The sequence below is a fragment of the Pelobates fuscus genome, chromosome 2 (genome assembly GCF_036172605.1).
Source record: "Pelobates fuscus isolate aPelFus1 chromosome 2, aPelFus1.pri, whole genome shotgun sequence".
In the NCBI taxonomy this organism is placed as follows: Eukaryota; Metazoa; Chordata; class Amphibia; order Anura; family Pelobatidae; genus Pelobates; species Pelobates fuscus.
The window spans coordinates 222,786,002-222,813,112 of NC_086318.1; the positions used below are offsets into that span (position 1 = coordinate 222,786,002).

General features: G+C 42.4%; 1 protein-coding gene across 1 annotated transcript in view; it reads left to right on the forward strand.

The window, feature by feature from the left end:
• The window catches only part of SMYD3 (SET and MYND domain containing 3), an 839,309-nt gene extending 813,623 nt beyond the window's left edge, over positions 1–25,686 (forward strand). The window contains exon 12 of the mRNA XM_063443201.1: positions 25,453–25,686. Coding sequence (XP_063299271.1) covers positions 25,453–25,554 — 102 coding nt within the window. The 3' untranslated portion in view covers positions 25,555–25,686. The remainder of the gene's footprint in view (positions 1–25,452) is intronic.
• The last annotated feature ends 1,425 nt before the right edge of the window (positions 25,687–27,111 follow it).

Genomic DNA, 27,111 nt, shown 5'->3' on the forward strand with positions numbered 1-27,111 from the left:
AAGAAAAGATGTTCCTCTTCTCTTTTCTCCTCTTCATGTTCCTCTTGTGGGAACTGTATATAACTTCCTGGGATCGAATTACAGTGTTTTGTTATTCTGTATCTAGAGTTGACAACATGCCATGGGGTGGACGGACCTGAACCTCTTGTGCATGGTTCCCATTGCCAACATAATTAGTCCTGGAGTGCCCGTGAAACAGAAAGCTGAAGTTTGCTTTATTCCATCTGACTGCCATATGTAGTGCACAACCATGGGGAAGTTAATCCTCTCCATTTAGGCCATCTTGCCATCGCAGAATGTTCCCTTACTCTTGGACTGGTTGATAATTAAGCCCTTTATGTACTAAACAATAGTGTATGGATTGAATTAAATTTGTGTTTATTATACAAACAATAAGCACAAATAGCTCCTTTAGTACACAGAAACTAATGTCCATAGTTTTCATGTTTCCTGTCACTTTACTTGTTGTGCCCCATGACCGACCAAACATGATAGATGTCCTAGCAGTTGTAATAATAAATAGTTTTTAACATATTTATAAAGTAGACAGTGTAATATGCCACTCTAATTGCATCAACCAGTCCGTATGCTCAGGTCTGGCATACTGCTGACAGAGTGCATGGATTATTGAGAGGGGCTGTAGAAGACCCAGGTCCATATAGGAAACTATGACAAAGCCAGAGGAAGATGGAAGGTCCTAAACAATAAGTTCTGGGAATTAGAAAGTAAACTGAAAAAGGTAGTATTCTCAGAGATATTACTTGTGCCACACGCTTAAGTAGAAAGGCAGACTGAAATTAGGGAGACTAATGCACAGTGTAGGAAGGAAGTTTTCGGCTTTTTAATGCACTGGGCTCAATCTTTATAGCTGTGATGGGTTGTAACTAAACAGAAGAGGGTCTGCTGTGCTGGGGGAAAGGATGGCTTAGAGGAGACTTTAACTAGTGGTGGTGGAGTGACAAAAGTCTACTAATTCAAGATAAAACAGAAAGGAGATGGGATTGAGCTCAGCACCAGGGGAATCATAAATGGGGGATCAATGCAGAATAGATGAGGTATGTAATAAAAATTTGCATGCAGGACAAGTGGCTCATGACAAATATAAAATGTATGCTTACTATTGCAAGGAGCCTAAAGAACAAAGTTGGGGAACTAGAGGCAATAACATACACTAAACAACATGACATAATAGGCATAACAGAAACAAGGTGGCATGAGACACATGACTGGACAGTTAACTTAAACGGTTACACATTATTTAGAAGTACAGAAAAAATTGTGAATGTGGTAGGGTATGTTTGTATGTGAACCATGAGTTAAAACCAAATGTTCAAATAAGCAAGTGGAATGTGACATGGAAAATGTGGAAGCTTTATGGGTAGACATCTGAATTGGGCAAAACAAGGGAAATCAATTATTGGTTGGATTATGTTATAAACCACCTAATGTTGATATTTATAAAGAAGAATTTGTAAAGCTACACATCTGGGTAACACTTTAATTATTGGAGATTTTAATTACCTGGACATAAATTGGGATAGAAGGACAAGTTCAGTTAAGAGAATCAGGTTTTTGACGCTGTTAAATTACACCTTCATATCACAGTTGGTAGAAGCACAAACCATAAAGGATAATTGACCGGATCTAGTTGCAACAAACAACGTTGAACTTTTGTTAAACATTCACATAAAGGAATATTTGGGAAACAGGTATCACAATATGGTGTCTTTTAAAATAAACTCAAAAAAGGACATGTGGTATACTAAAACATGATTTTAAAAAGGACAATTTTAATAAAATAAGGGCAGCTTTACAACTCACGGAGTGAAAAAAAACCCACAAAGGATAAATGTAATATCTTTAAACAAATATTACAAAAGTACACTCCTCAGTAAATATCATTGGTTAACAAATATAAAAGAAACAAATTGAAACCCATATGGCTTCGTGGGAAGGGAAGCCAAGAAATTGAAAATAAGAAAAGGGCATTCATAGCACTTAAATCAGACAAATCAGAGGAATCCTGTATAAAATATAAGAAAGCCAATAATGCTTGTAAAAATGCAATTAAATTGGCTAGACTATAAAATGGGAAAGTAATAGCCAAACCATTTTTTAAGTACATGAATTCTAAAAAAAAGAGATGGGTGTAGTAGGAAATAAGATCATTGACATTGAAAATGAAGACATTTTAAATAGTTATTTTTATTCAGTATGTATCAAGGAGAATCCTATGGCAAGATACGTGCAAATGATTGCCGCAAGAATCTTGGAGAAAAATTGTGTTTGGATGACTCAAAACAAGGTGCTGTAGCAACTAAATAAAGTTAATATAAACAATAAATAAACAAAGCCATAAGACCAGTTTGTATTCACCCATGAGTATTTATTTTTTGTAAATTAGAATTTTATTGTCTTTTTTCATGGAAGAGGTAGGACATGTAATTTCAATATGCTAGCCATGCAGGGCTGCGATGAACAAGTCAAGTAATTGAGTAAGATGATCATTACCGTATTTCACAATTATTATAAAGGTTACATAACAATGAATAATGTAAAACATAACAAAGGAACGTCTGTTTAGTTAGTGTGGGATGTATTGACGTGTGTCTTGTGTGTCTTGTAGAATCTTGTAGTAATGTACAGTTAGCGGGGGTCCATTTAACTTTCAATAGTTGCTCCCAGTTCTGGTCTTCTTATCATAGGTGCGCCCTCTGGGGTGATGACACACCAGGTGACTTCTGTGAATTGTCACCTGGCTTGTTCCCATTAAGCCTGTGTTCCTGCCCTCTGTGTGTGGTGGTTCAGGGAAGAATGGTATGCTAGGGTTTCTCCGAATCACCTGTAAAAACGGTTCCAGGGCCAGAACAAACAGCAGAGGCAATAGTGGGCAGCCTTGTCTGGTCCCGTTCCAGATTTGGAATGCGTCCGTGTAAGCTCCTTTAATGCATACCTTCGCTGATGGGTCAGCATACAGTGTAGTGATCCACTGATACATGTTCGGTCCCATCCCCAGGGCAAGGAGAGTGGTAAATAGGAAATCCCAGCTTACTCTGTCAAAGGCCTTTTTGTACGTTGGTAGAGAGCCTGGTGTGCATTATGGATCAGGGATAGGGTTTTAGAGGTGTTGTTCCTTGCCTCTCTTTGTGGTATAAACCCCAAAGAGAGGGATGGTAGCTAAGGCATCAACCTGGCTGCCAGGATTTTGGTAAAAAAAGCTTCAAGTCGCAATTCAAGAGGGAGATAGGTCGGTAATTGGCACATTGCTCCGCATCTTTGCCCTCCTTGATCAGGGCTATGTTTGATAGACATGTGCAATTTGTTTCGTTCTGAATGTATATGCGGACGAATTTCGTGCAATTCGGACATTCGGATGCTTACACAAAAAATAACAGATGTGTGGCACTTCAGAATATTTCTTTCTATAAAATAGCACTAAGGATTTTCCCTACACCTTAATGATAGTAATAATAAACTTCACAAAAGTTCACACAATGTGACAAAAACCACAAGGTAAACTACACCCTTATAGATTATACTTATGAATGGGCTTGTTATTAACAATTCAGATGTAGAGCCTGAAACAATAAAAGAATGCAACTCACACTGTAAACATATCTGGATATAGTGATAGTTAATGGTTGCACTCACGGATTGTAGAGCCGTATCAGGCTCTGTATATTGCGCCCTAAGGTGCCTAAAAAGGCAAAGGATAACCACTTGAGGTGACTTCACGATTCAGTAAGATATCAGGAACACCAGGATTAATGAAAAACAATTATTGGGCAAATTAAATTAATAAAAACAGTAATCCTATGGACATAGGTAAAAATCAAATCAAATAGTAGTCCTTGCAGAGTTCAGACACGTTTTGACTTTTATAGCCTTTCTCAATAACTCTGTCTGGTCCTGTGTGTTCCCTGTAATAAGTACCCAGCTGATTAGCTTCTCAATTCACTGCATCTGGGCTGCCATCAATCGGTATGTTCTCTGACATCACTTACGGTCGGTGGAGTTCGTTGTCACTTCCGTTCTCCATATTCGGCATCATTTCCTGTACTACTCAATATAGTGTCCTCTATAACATATTAGATCGCTATTTAAGTTGTGAGCAGACTGCCCAAAGTCTACAGGTTTAATATTTCTAATTAATAAAAGAAGTGCATTATATAAGTAATATAGACCACCCAATTTGCAGATGCAAAATGTATAATATACATTGTGTGTGTGCATATATATATATATATATATATATATATATATATATATATATATATATATATGGCTGGATGGATAGATAGATAGATATACAAAAACCCCAAATGACATCAAATTAATATTTCTATTCAGATACATAAAAAAAATAATAATACATTTAAATATTTCAAAATGCATTAAAAATGTCTAACAAACATCAAAATAATGGCTGAAGTGGAAGGGAGAAATTTGGACTTAAAGAATTTTAAAAATCTAAAAAATTTACAAATACAAGGAACTTTTTGAGGAATTTTCTTTAAAATAATTTTTAAAATTACCTCTTAGGCGTGTGTGAATAGTGGTTTGATTTTCAAATTGGGTATTTGTAAGTTTTAAAGTATGGTGGTCTCTATTATTCCTGCTCATTGGATGTTTTTTCTTTAAATTGCCATTTGCACTTCTCTCAGCCCCAGAGTATATGTAATAAGTCCTTCTTTTATATTTAGAGAAAGAACGTACTCGATTATAAGCGTAATCTTGTTTATCTCTCATACATTTCCGCTTTTTGATGGACACTATCTTGTTCCACTTTATCTAGGTTGTCTTGTACCTTTTTAAGAGAATTTGACACCTCTTCACATTTTGTGATCGGTTGGAGTTTATCTTTAAGTGCATTGATGTCATTATCCAATTTTACCAAGTTCCGTTTACGTTGCTGTATAATAATAGACATAATTTTCATGGAGAAGGACACTAATGCTGAGTTCCCTATCTCCATGAACTCTATATTGTCCTGATCAAAGGTGGGTGTCTTAAAAAATCTTAAGCTTCTGGGGGTGATCTTATATTTCTAGGGACTGCCACTACAACCACTTACACATCTATAAGGCTCTTGCCTCCCAGTGCCCAGGCTGCCACCACAACCACTTACACATCTATAGGGCTCCCGCCTCTCAACGCCAGGACTGCCACCACAACCACTTACACATCTGTAGGGCTCCTGCCTCCCAGTACCTGGACTGCCACTACAACCACTTACACATCTATAAGGCTCTCGCCTCCCAGTGCCCAGACTGCCACCACAACCACTTACACATCTATAGGGCTCCCGCCTCTCATCGCCAGGACTGCCACCACAACCACTTACACATCTGTAGGGCTCCCGCCTCCCAGTACCCGGACTGCCACCACAACCACTTACACATCTATAGGGCTCCTGCCTACCAGTGCCCAGACTACCACCACACTTACACATTTGTAGGGCTCCCACCTCCCAGTGCCTGTAACTACCACCACAACCACTTAAACATCTATAGGGCTCCTGCCTCCCAGTGCCAGGACTGCCACCACAAGTTCTGAATTGCTGAAGTTCGATAGTTCGGAAGTGCAGTACCGAACCGAATGCCACTGGTCCGAATTGCCAAAGCACACAATTTTTTTTACTTACCCGAATTTCTGAACCGAACATTTTGCTAATGCACTTCCCTAATGTTTATATATATATATAACCAAATGTGCAAAGTACAGATACACCCACTGGTGGATAAGACACACACTTAGTGGGTAATGGATAGAAATCTTCAAAACGATATGGAAAAAAGATACATCTACAATACAATAATAACAGAAAAAAACATAGCGTAATACTGTTATAATAAAAAAAGGGAGTGGAAATGTAAATAGTTATTCACACTCACAAACCAAAATTGATTGTAGGCATATCATTAAGACGGTGGATATCTCAGGATGGATGAAACGTCATGATATACATAGAAGGAAACAAAAAGGCACAACATTGAAGTGGCAAGCAGGCATATAAAATGTCTCTATTGATCCTGTGATCCTGAGACCGGTCCATTTTATATGCCTGCTTGCCACTTCAATGTTGTAAGTGTGCTCTATAATTAAAGTGTTTATTTTATCAAGATACTCTGCACTATTATGCCTTTTTGTTTCCTTCTATATATATCATGACGTTTCATCCATCCTGAGATATCCACCGTCTTAATGATAGGCCTACAATCAATTTGTGAGTGTGAATAACTATTTACATTTCCACTCCCTTTTTTTATTATAACAGTATTACCCTATGTCTTTTTCTGTTATTTTTGTATTGTAGATTTATCTTTTTTCCACTTCCCTAATGTTTGCCTCAAGCGTCTGGGAGGGAAGCCTCTGTCCCTGCGTCAATGAGTTATAAGCCAACAGGAAATGTGGGGATAGGGTGTCTGAAAACAGTTTACAATAGCGTATCTCCAGTCCGTCAGGACCCGGGCTCTTGACCAATTTTGACATCTTGATTGCCAGCGTTAGTTCCTCTGCGGTCAGCGGGGCTTCCAGCGTTTCTGACGCTTCTGCCGGTATTTTCGTGTGAAGGTTATCAGCCAGATAAGTTTGCGACCGGCCCTGAGTACCACGTAGGCAGGTTATGTAGGAATTGTTCCTTTTCTTGTTTATGATCGTGGCAAGAAGTTTGCCACACTTATCGCTATTTACGTAAAAAAATGCTTTGGTGTGCTGGAGTGAGTGTTGGAGACGATGTCAGAGGAGAGAGGATAATTGCCCCCTCAAGTCAGCCAGTTCTTGGTACGTGTCCAGAGTGTGGGCTGTTTTATGTTGGACTTCTAAGTCCTGTATTTTGTCCGTGAGGTCCCTGATTGCAGTCTCTCTGCTTTTCTTCAGTGTAGCACCCCTGGCTAAGAAGAATCCCTGTATGGTGCATTTATGAGCTTCCCAGATGATAGGTGCTGGCGTGTCGGCCGTTGTGTTTTCCGCAAAGTATTGTGTAAACGTTGTGTGTGCGTCTTTGCCCAAATTTGTGTCTGAGAAGAGAGTTTCATCTAGGCACCAGTGGGTGGTGCAGGGTCAGAAGAGAGGGGAGGTCACAGTCATTGTTAACGGCATGTGGTGCATCCATGTCATGAGTCCTATGGGTACCTGACAGACCCAGGAGAGGTGGTAACACAGTACGAAAAGTAGTCCAGGCGGGAGTATCTAGAGTGAGGTATGGAGTAGTGTGAGTAGTCCCTGACGGTGGGGTCATCCATGAGCATTAAGTGTGGAAATAAGTGAACCTCTTTTTTTAATCTTTCACGTTTTTTTTTGTTTCAGGAATTATACTAAACGTTTGGAAAAGGCATATATCGTTTCTATTTTCAAATAGGGCTTAAAGTCTTTGCCCTGGAAATTATAGACTTGTTTCGCTGGGAAATATTTTGAAGAGTTATTAAGGCATAATATTCAGGGATTCATTTGGAAGAATGTCATTAGCAAAAATTAACATGGTTTTATGAAACATCGATTATGTCAAACTAACTTAATTGCATCCTATGAAGAAATAACCAAAAGTATAGATCATGGTGTTGCAGTGGATATGATCAGGGCCGTCTTTCATTTTGGTTGGACCTTGGGCAAGCATTTACTTAGGCCCCCTGACTACATATAGATACACACAAATACACTACCTGACACACATGCAGATACACCCTGACCGCATATAGATACACACACAAGAACTTACAGATACACACAGACTACATATAGATACACTGACACACAGATAGACACACACACAGATAAACAACCTGACACATTCAGATACACAGATACAAACACTGACATACATGCAGATACAAAGGTACACACACTGACTACATATAGATACACCGACACACACTGACACACATACAGACACACAGAGTCTCAACCTGACACACATGCAGATATACAGATACAAACACTGATACCTACAGATACACACTGACTATATACAGATACACATACAAACACAAACAGACAACATACAGATACAGAGACACATTCTGACAGACATACTGACACAGAGACACACACAGACAGCCATACTGAAACACACATACACACAGACATACAGAACCACATGAACACTGACAGACTCACACATTGACATACTAACACACTGACAGACATACAGACATTCTGGCACATATACACACAGACAGCCATACTGAAACACACATACACACGGGCACTGACAGACTCACACATAGACATACTGACACACTGACAGACATACAGACATTCTGGCGCACATACACACAGACAGACATACTGAAACACACATACACACAGACACTGACAGACATACACACATACAGACATTTTGACACTCACAGACAGTCATACTGAAACACACAGACACTGACAGACTCACACACACACACACAGTCATACAGATACACTAACAGACATACACTGACAGACATACATACACACATACATACATACATACTCACACACACTCAGACACTCATGCAAAATTGATAACCACCCTCCAGTTTCTTACCTTTTCCCGGAGGGTGGCTTCCCTGGGGTCCAGTGGGCTGGCTGGGGTGGCTGGGAGTTAAGCTCTCCCGGCCTGGCCCCCTCCGTAACAGCTCCTTCCTCCCGCGCGGCTTCTGTTTCTGTGGGAGGAAGTGGCGCTGCTGTCACTTCCTCCCAGTGCTGCCGAAAAGCAAGGGACCGGTCGCGCTGTTAAAGCGCCACAGTGCCCGACCAGGCCCCTACTGACACAGGCCCACCAGGTGGCCCTAAGTGCATGGGCCACCCGATGAACCCCCTAGTTTGTGGGCAGAGGGCAAACGGAGCAGCTGTCTTGGGCCCCCCAGCAGGGACAGGGCCCGGGCAGCTGCCCCGTTTGCCCCGCCTTAAATACGGCCCTGGATATGATCCTCATACATTTTACCAAGAAGTTTCATGAGGTTCCACACAATACAGTGGCAGATCTAAATTAGAGAAGGCCCCAGTGCAAGAATTGTTGTGGGCCCCCACTATTGCCAGCATGGCAAATATGTAGATCTATCGTTTGCCCATCCTTGCAGTTTTGTATTTAGCACTAAGCAATTTTTATGTATTTGAATGTAAGCATGTTTTTATATGGAGTATGTGTGTGAATATAGGTGTAGTTGTGTGTTGAATGTAGGGTTGTGTCTGTATGTAGTTGATGTTTGAATGCATGGGTGTATTTGTGTATAGTGTTGCATTTGAATGCTGAGATGTATGTACATGTACACATGCAAACGCATACACACACTGACACACATACAGATAAACACATATACAGGTACAGACAAACAGATACACACACACAGGGGCAAACACTGACACACATGCATACACATTGACACACATACATGTAATAAAGGTGCACTTACAAATAAAGAGCCATACAATCACCTGGCTCTGGTGTATATATCGTTGGGATCGTCAAGGAGATTCTCACCTCTTTGGAATCAATGTGTAGTTGGTAATCCCCTTTTTATGACAAACACAGATGGTTCTCAGATGAATAAAAAGAATCAAACTTTATTAAACAATTAAGATGAATATAAATGAAAGTGGAGCTAGAGTCCAATAAGTCCAATCGGCCACCCACTTAGACTGGAAGAACGGAGATTTAGTCTAGGGCAAAGGAAATTATTATTTACAGCAAGAACAATAAGGATGTAAAAATTCTGTACCCGAATAGGTGATTTTATAAGTCTTTGTACAGATGTTTAAACAGAAGTTGGATAAATTATTGCAAAAACATAACATTCAGGGATATCATTTTTAATATGTGGGGTAACAACTTCTTGATCCAAGGAGAGAACTGACTGCTATACTTTGAGCATGAAGGAATTTTTTCCTAGTTGTTGAAAAATCAACTTTAAACTGGTAGAAACAGTAGAAACAGATGTGAGGAAAGCTGAACTAGATGGACGCAAGTCTTTTTCCAAGACTTGCCTGGCATAATAATGGAGTCTACAGAGGATTCAAACTAACTAATTAGTGACAGCATGGGCCAGGACTTGAAAGTAGAATACAATCTTGACCCTCTTACAGAATTCAGAGGAGACTTCAACCATGTCATATGAACAATGCAACCCATTGCGGGCTAAGTAAACAAAATCCAAATAGAAATTATTGTAAGGGCCAATATCAATCCCAAAGTATAGGTATAACATTCAAAAGGACATCCTGATCCCAATTCTCTATATGAGGCCTGGAACGTCACCTGATGTGAAATATCTCTAGTAAAATAGAAAAGCAAATAGAACTTGCACAACTTGAAAAAAAAACAACTTAAAGACAAACATTTGTGATGCAGCATCACACAACAAACAGTACCTCAACTCCCCTTAGACCAGAACCCTGTAACAGCTGACAATTTCCAGAAGATTAATTCTAAGTAGCACCTTGAGAAGTAGATGCACATGAAGACTTATTGTACACCTTAGGAGATGGAGTGCCAATCAGGTGCCAGCTTCTTCATGGAGGTCCATTTGGGGAGGACAGTAACCCATCTGGGAGTAGGTTTCAGAATCGAATAGCCTTCATCCCACTGACTGGGTTAGCTATCTTGTATTGAACCGTGTTTTGCCATACTAATAATTTGGTCGGATATTCCCATTGGTAGGGTTCAGAGTGGATGTGCCAATATTTAGTTAGGGTAAGGAATTAGCTCAGTTTTGCTATTAGGAACACAGGGAAGTCAGAGTAGATCGAGAGCTGATTGTATGGGTCTGGGAATACTTGTGTCTTTCTGGCAGCCACCATCACAGCCTATGTAGCTTGACAAAAGTGTACCACACTATAGTATCTATCAGTTGACTCTGGAATACCTTTAGGGTGCTTAGGCGATGTGCTTATTAGGCATGTGTATGGGTAAAATTTTCAGTTCGGTTCGGCATTCCGAAATTCTGGACTTTCGCAATTCGGGACTTCAGCAATTCGACACTTGAACACTTCGGAACTTCAGCACTTCGACACTTCGTAAATTCAGCAATTTCTGAATTTCGGGTCTTCGGCACTTCGGGACTTCTTTTGCAGCCGCTTAGTAGATAACTCCCTAATTCCCACGGTATTAGGGCGTTATCTACCAAAAGGCTGAAAGACCTAAATTGGTCTTTCAGACAAATTTACTAATACTAAGTAAAAAGGACTTAGTATTAGTAAACATTTGGCTATAGTAGGGGCATGTCTATTTAACAGTGTAAAAAAAATTGCCGCCCCCCCCGGCCTCCACCCCTACAGTAAAATAAGGGGGGGACCTAATGTTCTTCCCCGGGCCCGCACCCCTGAGCGGCGGGTGGGGGCCCTAAATACTAATTGGGGGGACCTAATGTCCTCACCCCTGGCCCCCACCCCTGAGTGGCGGGTGGGGGCCCTAAATACTAAAAAGGGGGGGGACCTGATGTCCTCCCCCCTGTCCCTCACCCCTGAGCGGCGGGTGGGAGCCCTAAATACCAATAAGGGGGGGACCTAATGTCCTCTTCCCTGGCCCCCACCCCTGAGCGGTGGGTGGGGGCCCTAAATACTAATAAGGGGGACCTAAGGTCCTCCCCACTGGCCCCCACCCCTGAGCGGTGGGTGGGGGCCCTAAATACCAATAGGGGGACCTATTGTCTTCCCCCTGGCCCCCACCCCTGATCAGCGGGTGGGGTCCCTAAAATTTTTTTACCCCCCAGGTGACTAGGGGTCCCCAAACCCCTAGTCACCCCCTCCACCCCCCAAAAAAATTAACCCCCTACTTACCCCACTCACCCTAAAAATATTGAGGGGGGACCTTTAACTGAGTACCTTTAAATGAAATAAAACTTACCATTCAATGTTTTCTTTCTTCTAAAATCTTCTTTTTTCAGCCCCAAAAAAGGGCAAATAAAAAATCCATAATAACCGACGCAATTAAAAAAATAAAATAAACGAGCGCAAAAAAATTGCCCTCCCCCGGCCCCCACCCCATAGCGGCTGATGGGGTCCCTACAGTAAAATAAAGGGAGCTATCTACTTATTCATTCCTTTTATTACATTCATTACATGAATGTGTGTTACTTGATTGTTGTAAGTGTTGCAAATGCTTACAGCTGAATCCTGGCTATGTTTGTATACTTTTTATTAAAAATTGTATACAATGTAACATTCTTCTTCTTTCACTGGGTAAGTATATTAGTACTTAGGCAATACTGTGCTTCGGAACTTCAGCACTTTGACACTTCGGAAATTCGGGACCTCGGCACTTCGGCAATTCGGCAATTCAGACATTTGGAAGTACCCGAATGTCCGAATTGCCAGAAATTCGTCCGAATTCATATTCGGACCGAAACGAATTGCACATGTATAGTGTTAGTCTAACTGCCATGTCTCCCACGACAAAGGCCTCCGTTTCAAATTGTTGGATAAGCTATTCAAATGATTTAATATTTTTGAAAATATTTGTAAAAAAGTTTTTCTAAATATTAAATCATTTTAAAAGTTTGAAAGGGTGAGTGTAGCTAACATTTCCAGGACTCTAAATGAGTGGCCAGAGGTTCCAAGCAGATCATTTTTTTTTTTTTTAACAGAATGGTAATCATTCTTAGAGTGTAAATGCGGGTGAATGAGTCTTAATGAGTTAAATTTTAATTTGTAAAGTATATTATAGTAAAAAGTTTTTTTTACACGATACTGGGAGTGAAATGGCTAAGGAAGTGTGTTTAGAATTAAAGATGTACTTGCTGTAAAACCGCACACATCTGCTATTACTTACAACCATCACTTCAATAATTTTGCCCAGCTGACAAATCTAGATACACTGCTCTAATGCAGTGAACAGTGGGTCATTAATAGTTTCACTAAATGGAAAATACCTAGATCAAATATTTTTTTTTTTTTTTTAAATGACTAATGTATGGTGGTTGTGTTCCTTTTAATACGAGTATGGATTTTGGGAGTTAACATAGCTATGCAAGTGCTAAGTTCCTGTGAGTGTGCACGTGGAATCGTTTGTCAGGTCCTACTTGTAAAGAGCTGTGTAGGTGAAGACAATGATTTAAAATGCAATCCTGAAGGTACAGGCTGTCACTGAGTATTCTGACAGAGGGGCAAAGTGTTAGAAGACTGATGGATAACAAAGATAACTCTGGCAGCAGCATTCATTATGGATTATAAGTGGGAGAAGTGGGTAGCTGGAAGACAAATTAAGAGTAGGTCACAATAGTCATGACCTGGCTTTGGCTGTTACTTGCATTAGGAATGGACAAACGCAAGCAATATTTTCAGGTTGCATGTGAGGCAATTTTAGACTGACTCAATGTGAGAAGTGAAAGGAGAGTCAATAATGACAGCAAGGCAATGAGATATTCTTTAACAATAACTAAGATGTTAGAGGAATAACTGTTTAGCACAGGGTAAGAAGTTGAGAGGCATATTTTGGATATTGTCTTCATAGAGGTACACTGCAATTAGTTTATGAAGAAAGGCAATGTACAAGTAACATATATCTGCTATCTCTAACCAGTTTATGAGCTAGAACCATGGCTTGTTCTGTTTGGTTAAAGGGTTTCTCCAATACTTTTTTTATAACCTGTGAATAATGCTCCACTGGTATTCATTAGGGTCTCCTGCTTCGAAACGCTTGAAAAGCTTTTTAAATTCAGGTTTTATTTACATTCATCAAGTACAGAGCGAAGCTCCCGGCGATGCTCAGAACGCCCCTTCTTACATCACGTGAGCTGCGCCATGGTCCAATAATAGGCTCCTAGAAGTGTCTTGCAAGAGTGCATGCACACACTCTGAGCTGGAAGAGGAGGGGAAGAGGGAGGGAGAGTAAGAAGGAGGAATGGGGTGGGATAAAAATAGAATATTGGATGGGTTAGGGAGGTAGGAGGGCTACAATTAAGCAGGGTGAGAGGGAGATGTAAGTAGTTTTCCTCTTACATGCATTTTGCCTGAATGAAGAAAATTATCACGTCAGTTAGCAGCGTGCAGCGCTCACTGACGACAGATGTTTTTTATGCACATAATTGACATTAGGCAGCCTGGAACAGAGTTCTGGGCTGCCGATATTATGTGTGTTGGGGGTGCAACTAGCCCCTCAGCACACAATTTGTAATAACTCAGTAAGTGCAGTCTTTCAAGCCAGACTGCTACCACCACGACCACTTCAAATCACTAAAGTGGCCATGGTGGTTAAATTAACCCTTTAACTTAATTTGTCATTAGGACTTCCTTGCCAGTCACAGTGAAGTCATATGCCTGGATCTATGTAGCTGTTACTCGAAATCTTGAAATCGGTGAAGCTGTGTAATTTTTAATAAATGTTGCAATGTTTAGACCCCAGTTCTCCTTGTATTGTAGCCAACTTTGCAAAAATACTTTTTATTCAATGCTGGACCATAGCAGGGTCCACCTGGATCAACTAGTAGTGTTTAAAAGCAATTACCTTTCGACTAGTCTGTTTTTTATGTGATTTAAATAAAAAAAATAAAAAATAAACATTTAATGAGCATTTCCTATTTCTTCTGTTTTGTAAGCAGAAAGTAAAATAATATATAAATATATTGTGTATCTATATACACAATATTGATCTTGATAAAGACCTAGGAGGGTCGAAGAGATGATTTCTCAATACACATTTGAAAAAAATCCTGTGGAGTGCTCTGTTCATTTACCTTAAATATATTGTGTATATATACACATATATAATATGATTTCATGTGATGAACTGTATACATTATTCTTTTATTACTGTTATAATTACACATTAGCAATACGTTTCAAAAAACATGAAAAGAAGTATAAAGCAAGAGTAATGTTTCTAAGAAAAAAAATTGTCTAGAGTTAATTATCTGAAAATAGTTTATAAACTATAAACTACCATCTCACTTCCAAGTATTTAATTTTATGTTTTAGAATGTATATCGGGTTTTATGTGCCAGAGCAAGGATGTTTATGGAATGCAGTTTTTCTAGTAAATAAAACATATTTTTATGTTGATAATTATTTTCTACTAATTGTATGAAATACAGAATAGAAATATTTTCTTTAGTCTTGTAGTGTTAGTGTTATAAATAACTGAGTATTACAGAACACCAAGAGTGACTAAAGCAGTTTGCTTGGGAAATTGCAGAGAGAGATTTCATGACGAAAAGTCATGATTTTATTAAAGACACGGAGGCTCCTATTATGCTTCTCTTTCTTTTATTTTCCCTCAGCAGCGAAGAGAGAAATGAGTGAAAAGAGAAAATATATCATTAACATATATACATATTCAACATAATCCACAGTGCTACATAGGGAACCTCCCCCTTTCAGTATATAAGGTGTAGCACTCTCTTCCTCTTCCTCTTTCTTCGCTGCTCCCTCAGACCAGCTAAGTACATTTATTGACTATATCATTGTACTGTCACCTATACCTACTCTGCCTGCAGTTTTATCTGCAAGGTTTGGTTTCTAAGTTTTATTCATTCCTTATACTGTTTCTTCTTTCCCTTGCCGTTTCGGCAATCGTTATATCCCGCCTACCTTTATCCTTGGCGGTCTTTCACACCTTCTCGGTTTCCGCCGCGGGCGCGTTCTGCGCATGCGCGGACACTCGCGGCGGCCATTTTAAGCCTCATTACTCGGCGTGTTTTTACTCCGAGGAGGCTGCTTGACCCTGCTCTTACCGGGTATTTTTCTCTCCTGCTCTGTCCTTGTGCGTGGGTTAAGCAATCCAGCACCTCTGTCCTTTAGCCTACACTAACTGCTAGCCTGTTACCATGCAGTCTGCCTGTGGTGATTTGAATCCCCACCCTGTCCCACTTAAGGGTACCACAGCATCTGATTCCCAGGCCGACTCCAACCTTATAGGTTCAGAGGAATTCCAATCCCTCTTGGACACTACTATGTCCACCTCTATTAACAAGGCTATCTCCTCGGCCATGGGAGCTATGTCATCCAGTATCTCCCTATCTATTTCGCAGGCCCTTAGACAGGCCCTTCCCACCCAGTCGGGCACAGGGCCCTCTCCCAACTCCCCTGAGGAGATCAGCCCAGGGCGCAAGGCACCTGCCAAGCGCAAACATACCGCTGACCCTCCCCACACCCAGGTACAGCCTGGTCTGAATGACACGCCTCAGGCTGTCGATGATGGCGCGCAACAACCGCGCAGTAGAGCTACTGGCCGGGCTACGGCGGCCAGGGTATGGAAACGGGCACGTGCCCATGATTTATTGTCCGATTCGGACGAGGACGGGGACGAGGAGTCAGACGACCAATTCTCGGATCCCTACGGGGACGAGGTTTCAGGGGACGATGACCTGCCAGGGTCACAATTCCCTTCCAGACAAAACAAGACCAAAACCCCTTCGGGGGCCCATGATGCAGAGCTAACCTCTGACCAGAAAGATGCCCTGGTCTTTGACCCAGACGACCTCAGGCACCCTCGCTCCGCGGAATGGGAACCCGCGACCCATATAGCCCGATACCTGGCCCTTAGGGTGCGGAAATCCCTCTCACAGGAGGGCCGGAACAAACTGAGGGCAGAATGCCCACGCCCGATCATACCCGATGCGGTAGCCAAGACTCCTGAGGTAGACCCCCAGATTGTGCAGTTTCTGGGCAAGTCGGGTTGGAAACCCAAAAAAGGCCTGGACTACTCCATGCGGAACTGCCAGGATAAGTTCCTTGACACCCTGGGCCCGGTCACCAAATTATACGAGCTGCTGGAATCGGCTCAGTCGACTGGGGCTCCAGTAGACTTTGAGGTGGCGTTCGGCTGGCTCCAGCGCCTGATCTGCATGATTGGCAACGCCAATACGGCCATGTCAACCGAGCGCAGGAAGGCCATCCTGCTTAAGATTGAGCCCAAGCTCGCAAGCATGGCCTCTAATGAGCCCGGTGCCTCCGCAAACGGCCTTCTATTCGGAGAATCCTTTGTAAAGGACCTAGGGTCTTACGTGAAGACATTCACGGCCTTGGACAAGGCCCAATCCTCCATTAAGAGGGTCTTTAGCCCAAAGGTTTTTGGCGGGGCCGGTAGAGGTAGGAGCCGTCTACCCGGCCGCAACCCCCGGGGTTTCTCTAGACCCGACAGAGGCTCCTTCAACCATCAGAGACCGACCCAGGAACGGTCCTTCACCCCATTTTTCCCCTCGCGAGGACGGGCTTGGCATACCCGAGGCAGTCGAGGAGCACCCACGGCAAAACGCCCTTATGGTGAGTACCATGTTTCCCCTTTCTTCCCGTATACCGGTAGGGGGCAGACTGACCCAGTTCGCCCGGGCATGGTCACGTGTCACGTCAGACAGTTGGGTGTTACAGGCAATAAGGGGCTACCAACTAGAACTAACCGCTCCCCCCATTCAACCCTCTCCCCCAAGGGCGATTCACATGCCATCTGCACACTTAAATCTCATCTCTACGGAGATCAGGGAATTACAGGCCAAGAAGGCCATAGAAGAGGTCCCTCTAGACACACCGGGTTTCGTAAGCAACCTTTTCCTAGTGCCCAAAAAGGGAGGCGGGGTGCGCCCGGTTATCAACCTGCGGCCCCTGAATGCCTTCATACAATACAGGCACTTCAAGATGGAGGGCATTCACTGCCTCAGAGACCTACTCCTACCCGGAGATTGGATGGTCAAACTAGATTTACAAGATGCTTACCTAACGATCCCAATAGCCTCGGTTCACAGGAACCTACTCCAGTTCTGCTGGGAAGGCAAGAAATGGCGTTTCACATGCCTACCTTTCGGCCTATCCTCCGCCCCGTGGTGTTTCACGAAGGTCCTAAAACCAGTGGTGGCCTTCCTCCGATTACACGGAGTCCGCCTTATCATCTACCTGGACGATATCCTAATACTCTCCGGGACTCGATCCCTCTTACTAGAACACTTAGGCTGGGCCCTACACCTCATACAGAACCTAGGCTTCCTTGTAAATTGGAAGAAGTCGGTTCTGATTCCCTCTCAACAAATGGAATTCCTCGGATTCCGTATCGACTCTGTACTACAGGTTCTCTGCCTCCCAACAGAGAAGATGTCCAACATCAAGAGGGAAATAAAGAAACTGATGCAAAGGCCGGACATATCCCTACGCCAATTGGCGCGGGTAATCGGCCTGTTAGCGGCCTCTATCCAGGCAATCTTCCCAGGTCCGCTACACTACAGAGCCTTACAGCGGCTGAAAGCGGCCTGCCTGAGAAGTGGCCACTCGTACGAATCTCACATTTCCCTGGACGCAGAGTCGAGGGAGGAACTGAACTGGTGGCTAACCCACATGGAAGCTTGGAACGGCCGAGCGATCTTCGGGTCCACTCCAGACCTGGTGATCGAATCGGACGCCAGCTTACATGGCTGGGGCGCGCGCTGCGGCAATATATCCACAGGAGGCAGGTGGTCCACGGAGGAGTCCTTCTTACACATAAACTCTCTGGAACTGCTGGCGGCCTCGTTCGCCATTCGCAGTCTGTCTCCCAGAGGCATCTCATGCTCGATCCTCCTCAAGCTGGACAATGTCTCAGCCGTAAGGTACATAAACCATCTAGGGGGAACCAGGTCTCGCATCCTAGCGGTTTTGGCCAGAGACTTCTGGAACTACTGCTTACAAAACAGCGTGTCCGTTACCGCGGAACACATCCCGGGCCTAGACAACTACACCGCGGACTGGAACTCCCGCTACCTGAGGGACTCGGGAGATTGGAAACTGCTTCCGAAATTATTCCGCAGAATCTCGTCCCTGTGGGGACCTTTGAGCATGGATCTGTTTGCATCCAGACTCAACACGCAACTACCGAAGTTCTGCAGCTGGAGACCAGACCCGGAGGCAGTAGCGACAGACGCTTTCCTCCAAGATTGGTCCGAGGGCAGGGCCTACGCCTTCCCTCCGTTCAATCTGATAGCTCGTTGCCTGGCGCACCTCCGGCGCTTCAAGAGCTCATTGGTACTGATAACCCCGTGCTGGAGATCTCAACCTTGGTTCCCACATCTGCTGGAGATGGCAATAGACTACCCACGGCTACTGCCGGAACACCCATCACTATTGACCAACCCAGATGGGGAAAACCACCCCCTGGTGGAACAAGGCCTTCTCCGCCTCATGGCGTGGCTCCTTTCCGGGGACCCTGGGAGATCACGGAGGTTTCGAACACGACTGTGCGGCTCCTGGCAAACGCATGGGCACCTGGTACACGACAAGCCTATGCTGCAGCATGGAGACAGTGGGCCAATTGGTGCTTGGGACGATCATTGGATCCGGTATCAGCCCCTGTGAAATCGGTACTAGATTTCCTTACGCACCTGTTCGAATCAGGCAAAGCCTTCCGCACGGTCAATGTTTTCCGCTCGGCCATCTCAGCCGGGCACGACCAGGTGGACGGCCTACCACTGGGTCAGAACCCTCTGGTTTGTCGTTTGCTTAAGGGAGTTCGTTTCTCACGGCCCCCCACATCCAGATACGGGTCCTTCTGGGACGTCACCTGTGTGTTCAAGCTCTTAGATGGCTGGCCCACTAACGTAGATCTCTCCCTTAAGCAACTGTCAGCAAAACTACTGATGCTGTTTTGCCTTCTATCCTGCAAAAGGGTATCAGACGTGAGAGCCTTGGACTGGCGAGCACGTTCATTCACCCCGGAGGGGGTGTCATTCGATATTTCACGAAGAACGAAGTCGGCCACCAAACAGGTCTGCTATCCACGGATACCGGGTTTACCTAACTTATGCCCAATAGCGTGCCTAAAAGAATACGAATCTCGCACCTCTGCACTGCGCCCGTCCGATGACGGGCCCCTGTTCATCTCCCTGAAAAAACCCCATCTGCCGGTATCCACACCGACGCTGGCACGATGGATTAAATGGATACTGGCTACGGCCGGAATAGACGTCTCTGTTTTCTCATCTCACTCGGTTAGAGGCGCCATGGCCTCTAAAGCTTCGGCGGCCGGTTGCCGCTTGGAAGACATTCTGAAGGCTGCAGATTGGTCTACGGAATCCACATTCAGGAATTTCTACTTTAGACCGATACAACATTTTTCAGATAAAGTCATTGCTCAGCTTTAAACAAGCATAATAGGAGCCTCCGTGTCTTTAATAAAATTCCTAGATTTTACTAGTAGCATGACGTAAAGTCATGATTTTATTAATGACACGGAGGCGAGTATTATTCCCTCCCTCCCTCCCTGGGTTGGAGTTGGTGATATGTTCTCCTGTTACACCCTGTCTTTTCTGGACTGACTCACGACTTACATCTCTGGGATGGGTATCTCTGGCCCATATTCGAGCTAATTATGCTTTGTAGACTTGAAGTTTCTATCGTTCGGTTTAGTTTACATTAACTTTAATTGATCATGATTATCACATACTTTCTGTTATGTCTAGTTAATATGACATTTATTCCTTTTCAGTAGTCTAGATTACTATATATAATGGATATATTACACCCAGTTGCAAGTTGGGATTTTACCATATTTCTCCTCTCATTTTTAGCATGATTCCAAATACTTATGGAACTTAAAGGAGCTTCACAGTTGACTCCACATTCCCAGGAAGATATGTTCAGCTTCCCGAGTTTACAGTTCGAATTCAAGTTCTGGTTCGGTTTACGGGTCTTCGGATCACGACGAAAGAGGAAGAGGAAGAGAGTGCTACACCTTATATACTGAAAGGGGGAGGTTCCCTATGTAGCACTGTGGATTATGTTGAATATGTATATATGTTAATGATATATTTTCTCTTTTCACTCATTTCTCTCTTCGCTGCTGAGGGAAAATAAAAGAAAGAGAAGCATAATACTCGCCTCCGTGTCATTAATAAAATCATGACTTTACGTCATGCTACTAGTAAAATCTAGGAATTTTATGAAAGACACGGAGGTGAGTATTGCTTAACCCTTTCTTTACTGCCCACCAATAGCAGCAAAGGATATAGTGAGACACCAGCCAATCCCCATCCAAGTCCCAGTATAACAGCAAGCACCACCTCTAAAGCTTCCTCTTTCTTTGGAGATGTGACACATCACGAGGAGAGACATAAAACAGAAACTAACAGACAATCCCAACATCCGGAAAACACGGGAACGAAATCCAGTGAATGCCAGTCCATGGAACTTCTCAACCGGAAACAAACTGCAATATGGTAACGGAATACAGCCATCTTAAACGAAACACACCGGAAAGAAGTGAGGACCATCGAACAACACCGAATCAATCTGTGAAAACACAAAGAACAGGAGTCCACCGGTTAAATCGGTACTAAAACCGAATTGCAAATGCCAATAAGCATGAATCCCATAAATAGCCGGTCGTGTTGCAAACCCACCATACAAAACATGAAAATATTGAAGGAGGAAATACATGAACATAAAACCACTAAATAAATACAGTGCATACAACATAATACCTACCGCACCCTGGAATCCCTATATGAGAGAAAAAGTCAGCAGGGAGGGATAAAACAAGTTAAACTAACTCAGAAGGGTGGGACAATACTCGCCTCTGTGTCTTTCATAAAATCATGACTTTTCGTCATGAAATAGCAAAATTATGTCATTTTATGCCAAAACACGGAGGCTCATATTGCTTACCAAAAACTGACGGAAAAAACTTGAGGGACTGGGCTAAAATAAAATTTGCGAAACGTGGATTCACGCGACTAGTCCACCATCCTCATCAAGTCTTACAGACATGCACTTGAAGCCACCATAGACGTGGCTGACGCCCCACCGGGAAGAGTGGGCACCAAAAACGGACGTGTCCACACCAACCTGTGACATCACCCACTTCACCAAGTAGTACTTGAAACAGGAGAAAACGGTTGTCGAATCAAGAGAAAAAATTGCGGAGACGATACAGAACAATGCGCCCTGGTCCAAAGCTCATATTCGCGCAAACAAGCAACAGGACACAACGCCGGAGAAGCATGAAAGCCGGATAAGATCCTGACCGAATAGCAGTCTTAGCACGTCTGGAGATGCTAAAGATCACCCCGTCTGAGATGCTAAAGTGTCGAATCCAAATTCTTACGAGGGTTCCATCCCAATTTGGTCAATTTGGAATTGGGTCAATTTAGGGTCAACAATCGGGGTCTCACAGACTTTATTGGGCACCAAAGGCCCTGGGCATTCAGCCCTGAGCTTACTCTGGGCCACCTTGCTGAGGGGGCGCCTTACCCAGTTCTCCAGGTAACGTGCCACATGGTCCACTGGGTGCCACTCAGCTGACCTCGGGTGATGGAGATCATCCGGGTCGAACATTTGCTCTCCAGACAGATCCAGGAGAGTGTTGCCCGCTGTAGTGGGGGAGTCACTTTGAGAACCACTCACTGCCACCCCTGGCTGAGCAGAGGTAAAAAGGTCAAGGCCCTGCCATTAGGAATCATCATCAGAGTCACTCAAGGACTCAACACCAGCCTCCTCACTAGACCCGATTTCTGAGTTGGAGTCGCTCTCAGGTTGTGCTCTAGCACATTTCCATTGCCACGGCCATTCTGCCTGGCGCCAAAAGACTCTTTTGCATGATACAGACACGCTATCATGGGTGACCTCAGGTTCCTCTGGAGGCATACCCATCTCACCAGGGGAAGGGGGCAGGCAGGCACCTTAGGCTTGGGCATACTGCAATGTGAGACCCACAAAAAAACAGCACATTACTAGACCCTTTTACAAAAAAACTACAGCTGTAGACAAAATAATAATACAGGCTTGTAGGGCTTAATCACCCAAACTAGCTACACCAGAGAAGAAGAGAAGGAGAGCTCACCAGGGCCCAGACCAGCAGACAGGGTAGACACAAGGTTAAAGACAGAGCCAGAAGAACAGATAAAATCAGAAAATGTCTGCTGCCAGTCTCGCGAGACTCGTGGCAAAAAATCCTGTGAATACATCCAATTTGCAACCCGAAACTCTGCGAATGGGACGAATTTGTTGAACAAACTAGTGAACGGCCATTCGCGGCAAAAACTGTCGAACAAGAAACCATTTGCGAGATTGTTCGAATAAAACCATTCGCGGCCAAACTCCTGAACGGCACGAATTTGCGGCAAAATTTAGGCGAAAGGTCCAACTCTGTTGCGAAACAGCCGAACAGAAGTTGTGAAAACAGGTGCAAAATGGCACCAAACAGCAAGGAAGAAGGGGGAAACCCAAGAAAGAAAGCAAGGGTTAATTTAGAAAAAAAAAGATGACAAAGGGAGGCAAACCCAAAGGGTCCCCCCCCCCCAAGGCAAAATCAAAAGAGAGGGGAGAAACACATGCAAGAAAACCCCAGAGGATGGTCTGGAACCCTGGGCTCAAAGATAAATAACATTAACCAAAAACCATATAAAGTAGAATAACAAGATAGAATAAATAACCAAAGCATATAAAAGGCGATTAAAGAAAGATAATGCTAAGAGCAAAAATTCTGGTACTTCTCTTGACTTTGGAGCAGCAAAGAAAGAGGAAGCTTTAGAGGCGGTGCTTGCTTTTATACTGGGACTTGGATAGGGATTGGCTGGTGTCTCACTGTATATATTTTCTATTTTTTCTATTTGTGTTCTTTGCTGCTATTGGTGGACAGTAAAGAAAGGGTTAAGCAATATGATCCTCCGTGTCTTGACATAAAATTGCCTTTTATCCTCACTAGAATGAATGTCCTATCCGAATTTTATAAGCAAGGTTTTCCTTCTGAGCTTACAATGATACTTTTTTCTAATTCTGTAAATGTCACATATCCGTTGCCCTTCCTGATTTTTTTGCATCCTCAAAGCAAAATCAAGTTATGTATATAAGCTGTGTTGTGGGCTATGTCAGGGTTTGTGTTGCTCGTTTGACATCAGTTTTTTACTGCAGGTGTCAGAAAGCAGTATTTTCCATTTAGAACCTTTAATAAAAGACATGAAGCTTGAAGTATTGGATACTCACGGGAAATTAAACGAATACCTTTTATTCCAATGCCTCCATGAAGGATTAAAGAAATGGGTGAACTTGACAGCCCAATGTCACCGGGTTTTTAAATGTTAGTATTAAGTCATTGAGCGGCCTTTAACTAAAATATGGTACATCCATTCTAAAACTACTTATAGACTTTTAATACAGCTAGTATTTGCTCTGGACAGGTGCTGTGAATTTTAAAGCTATTATGAGTTCATGATTTCATATGAAAAATAGGGTAAACAGTAAACATTAATTTTCTTGGAGTCTAGATATTATTTTTACTTAAATTACTGGTTCTAATTTTATCAACTTTGAAAGGATGCAGTTTAGGATAGCATTCACTGAGCTATCCCTGATACATATATAGTGCATGGGAACAGGAGTTATAATTAGTATGTTCTGCGAAAACAGACTGTAACATGTATTTCCCATCAACTAGTAATTTATTTGTGTATTTTTGTGAGTGGCGCTAAAAACCTCTAAACATGGGTGCATTAGTGTGGTGTAGAAAATTGCTATGCAATACTCAAGAGTTTCCCCTGGTATATGTTCTAATATGCCGTAAATATACAATAAAATCACATCCTGGACAACATCTAAGAGCAATAACCAGCAGCCAGTATAGCTCTTCCTACTAACATAACCACAAGGCTGGTCCTTCCTTAGTAACACAACCAAGAAAGGGTGTCCAGGGCTCTAGGCAATAAGGGAACACTTAAAGCACCGACTTCATTTATTGTGTGGAAAGAAAGGTGTGAGATGCATATTCCGTTGTATGTTTGTTCTAATTCATGCCACAGAATAACTGGATAATGTAAAATCCTGGGTCCACATGTCATCCACCATAATGTAGATCCCGAATAATCAAAGATATTGGCCCTAGATGTGTTAGCATAATTATCTTTGCATATTAAAATCCCTCCCCCATAAAGGAATGCTGCTATTGATGCACTATGGACTACAGTAAGTAAGTTAAGTATGATTTTCCTTTATTTAGAACGGACTTAAACTATTTAAATGTTTAAAATAAATGCTTGCTATACTATGCATACATTATCCTGTTTTGTCAGTTGACACATTTGGAATAATAATCTTTTGGTTATGGAAATCGGCTCCAAAAATCATTTAACACACAAAAAAAGAAAGAAAAACACACTGTGTATGGCCATGTGACTACTAAAAGAATAATAAATTGCCAGAAAAATCTGATGGAAAAATAATCGAACCTTTGGTTGTAGGATTGAAAATTGAGGCTGTGTTGTTTGTGTGCTTCCAATTAGGTCTACTATATCCTTTGATTGGATAGTTCTGAAGTCAGATAATTACCACATAGCAATGAATGAGCTCTTTTTGGGACTCCTTTGAAGTTTAGCTTTCCTATTGTTGTAAATTAATGGGAAGTCTATTGATGTCAATAGAGAAGCTCATAGCAAATTAACAGTCGGTAAGAAAAAGGAAATCAGAAAGTTTGGAAAAAATATTACTTATGTAAAGAGATAGGCATTGTAACTTAGAATATATTTTTTACATATATTCTGTTGAAATGTAAAAATGTTTATGTTCTGATGTTCTGAAGCATTTCATTTTCCTCAGGCATTCGATATCATGAAGGTAACACATGGGGATGACCATAGCATGATGAAGGACCTGAGAGAACTTCTGGGTGACTGCGGATCTTCCATGAATGCAACTTAGAAGAACGCTTCTAGAAGTATTTTGCAGTTATTGTGAATCCATACATTCCTTACATAGAAACAGTGTGGAAGAAATCATATATTTTTTCACTATAGATTCCTCCCTCCAAAGAAAACTAAACGTTGCCATTAAACCTATTTCAATAAATTACTAGAATTGTAAAATCGTTTCTTGGATTTGTGTTATCATATCGGTGTCTACAACGTGTTTCACAGGACCTTAATGACAGCTGCAACTATTTTTGCTAAAAAACCTTTAGTAGGATGTCTTATATGACACAGATATAAAACAAAGGGGAGTAGAAGTTGTCAAATGTCCTTGGTGAGTTGCATCATTTGCACCACACTCGTCTTACATAATGCGGTGGCAACTCCTACTATTGTTAGCCAAACATCATGCTAGTATTAATATGCACTTAGCAAATATTAGCGTTGATAAAAAAAAAAACACATTTACTACTCCTTTCCTTATTGCAAGGTTAGGACATCAAAAAAATAGGCTAAATGTTTATATTAATTACAAACCTTTACAATAATGAAGTTGTTTTTTTAATAATAATTTAACATTGATTTGTAAACACAGAGCTTCCAGGTCTCTGTCATCTTTTTTTTTTTTTTTTTTTTAATTCTTTATTTTATTGAGGCATTTAAGTGATACATCTCAGAATATAATAGTGGGAGTTCACATGAGCCTTGAACGCAGCCAAGGAAGATAAACTCCAGCAAAATGTAGCCTCCTTTTTGTTTTTGTAACAGGTATAATAGAACATTGCATTTGCCGTATTCAAGCATTTAAAGACATAAGATCATAATATGCACTGTATATGAGACGCCAGGCATGGCATCATACACGTTAGCGATCAGGTTTGAACTATATGCCAGAACATAATAAATACATGCTGTCCTGTGAACCGCAGGCTAGGTAACAGGTTATACAATGTTTTCTGACTCTCAGATAAAACGTCTGGGCCAAGCCAAGTAACATTATGAGATAAAGTCAGGCAATGTATAGTCATTTTAGGGGACGTGGCACCTCTGGGTGTGCTACCCATAAGGGATTGTAACCTCTGCAGCTTAATAAACTTTGGGTGTTGCGGGTATGTTATACTCTGTAGGGGGTATGTGTCAGGCCACTATGCTTTGGTGGTAAGTGCAGCCCACATGTGGAGCAGGGTTAGTGACTAATAATAAGTGTCTCTACTGACCCAATGTCCCGGACCAGCACCCTACGCCCATGCATATTTTCGTGGTGGTGTTCAGTAAAATTGTCTCAGGATCCTCTCTAGAAGCAAGCTAGACATAGATTTAGGCTGAGAACTATACTTTAAGAGGTTATTCACATAGGGTCAGGGCTGAGAAATGGCAGCTAGCCAGCGCTTTTCATGAACTAGTGAATGGTGTGTAAGGGATTTTTACTGTCGCTTTAAGTTCGATGTTTTTAGTGTAGTGTAACCGAAGCTATGAACAAAATAACTGTGTATAACCGAAGCAATTCTAAGAGTCACCAGTGGCTATCTGGTGGCTAAGCTGACGTGTTTGGGTGAGAGCCCTGCTCTTG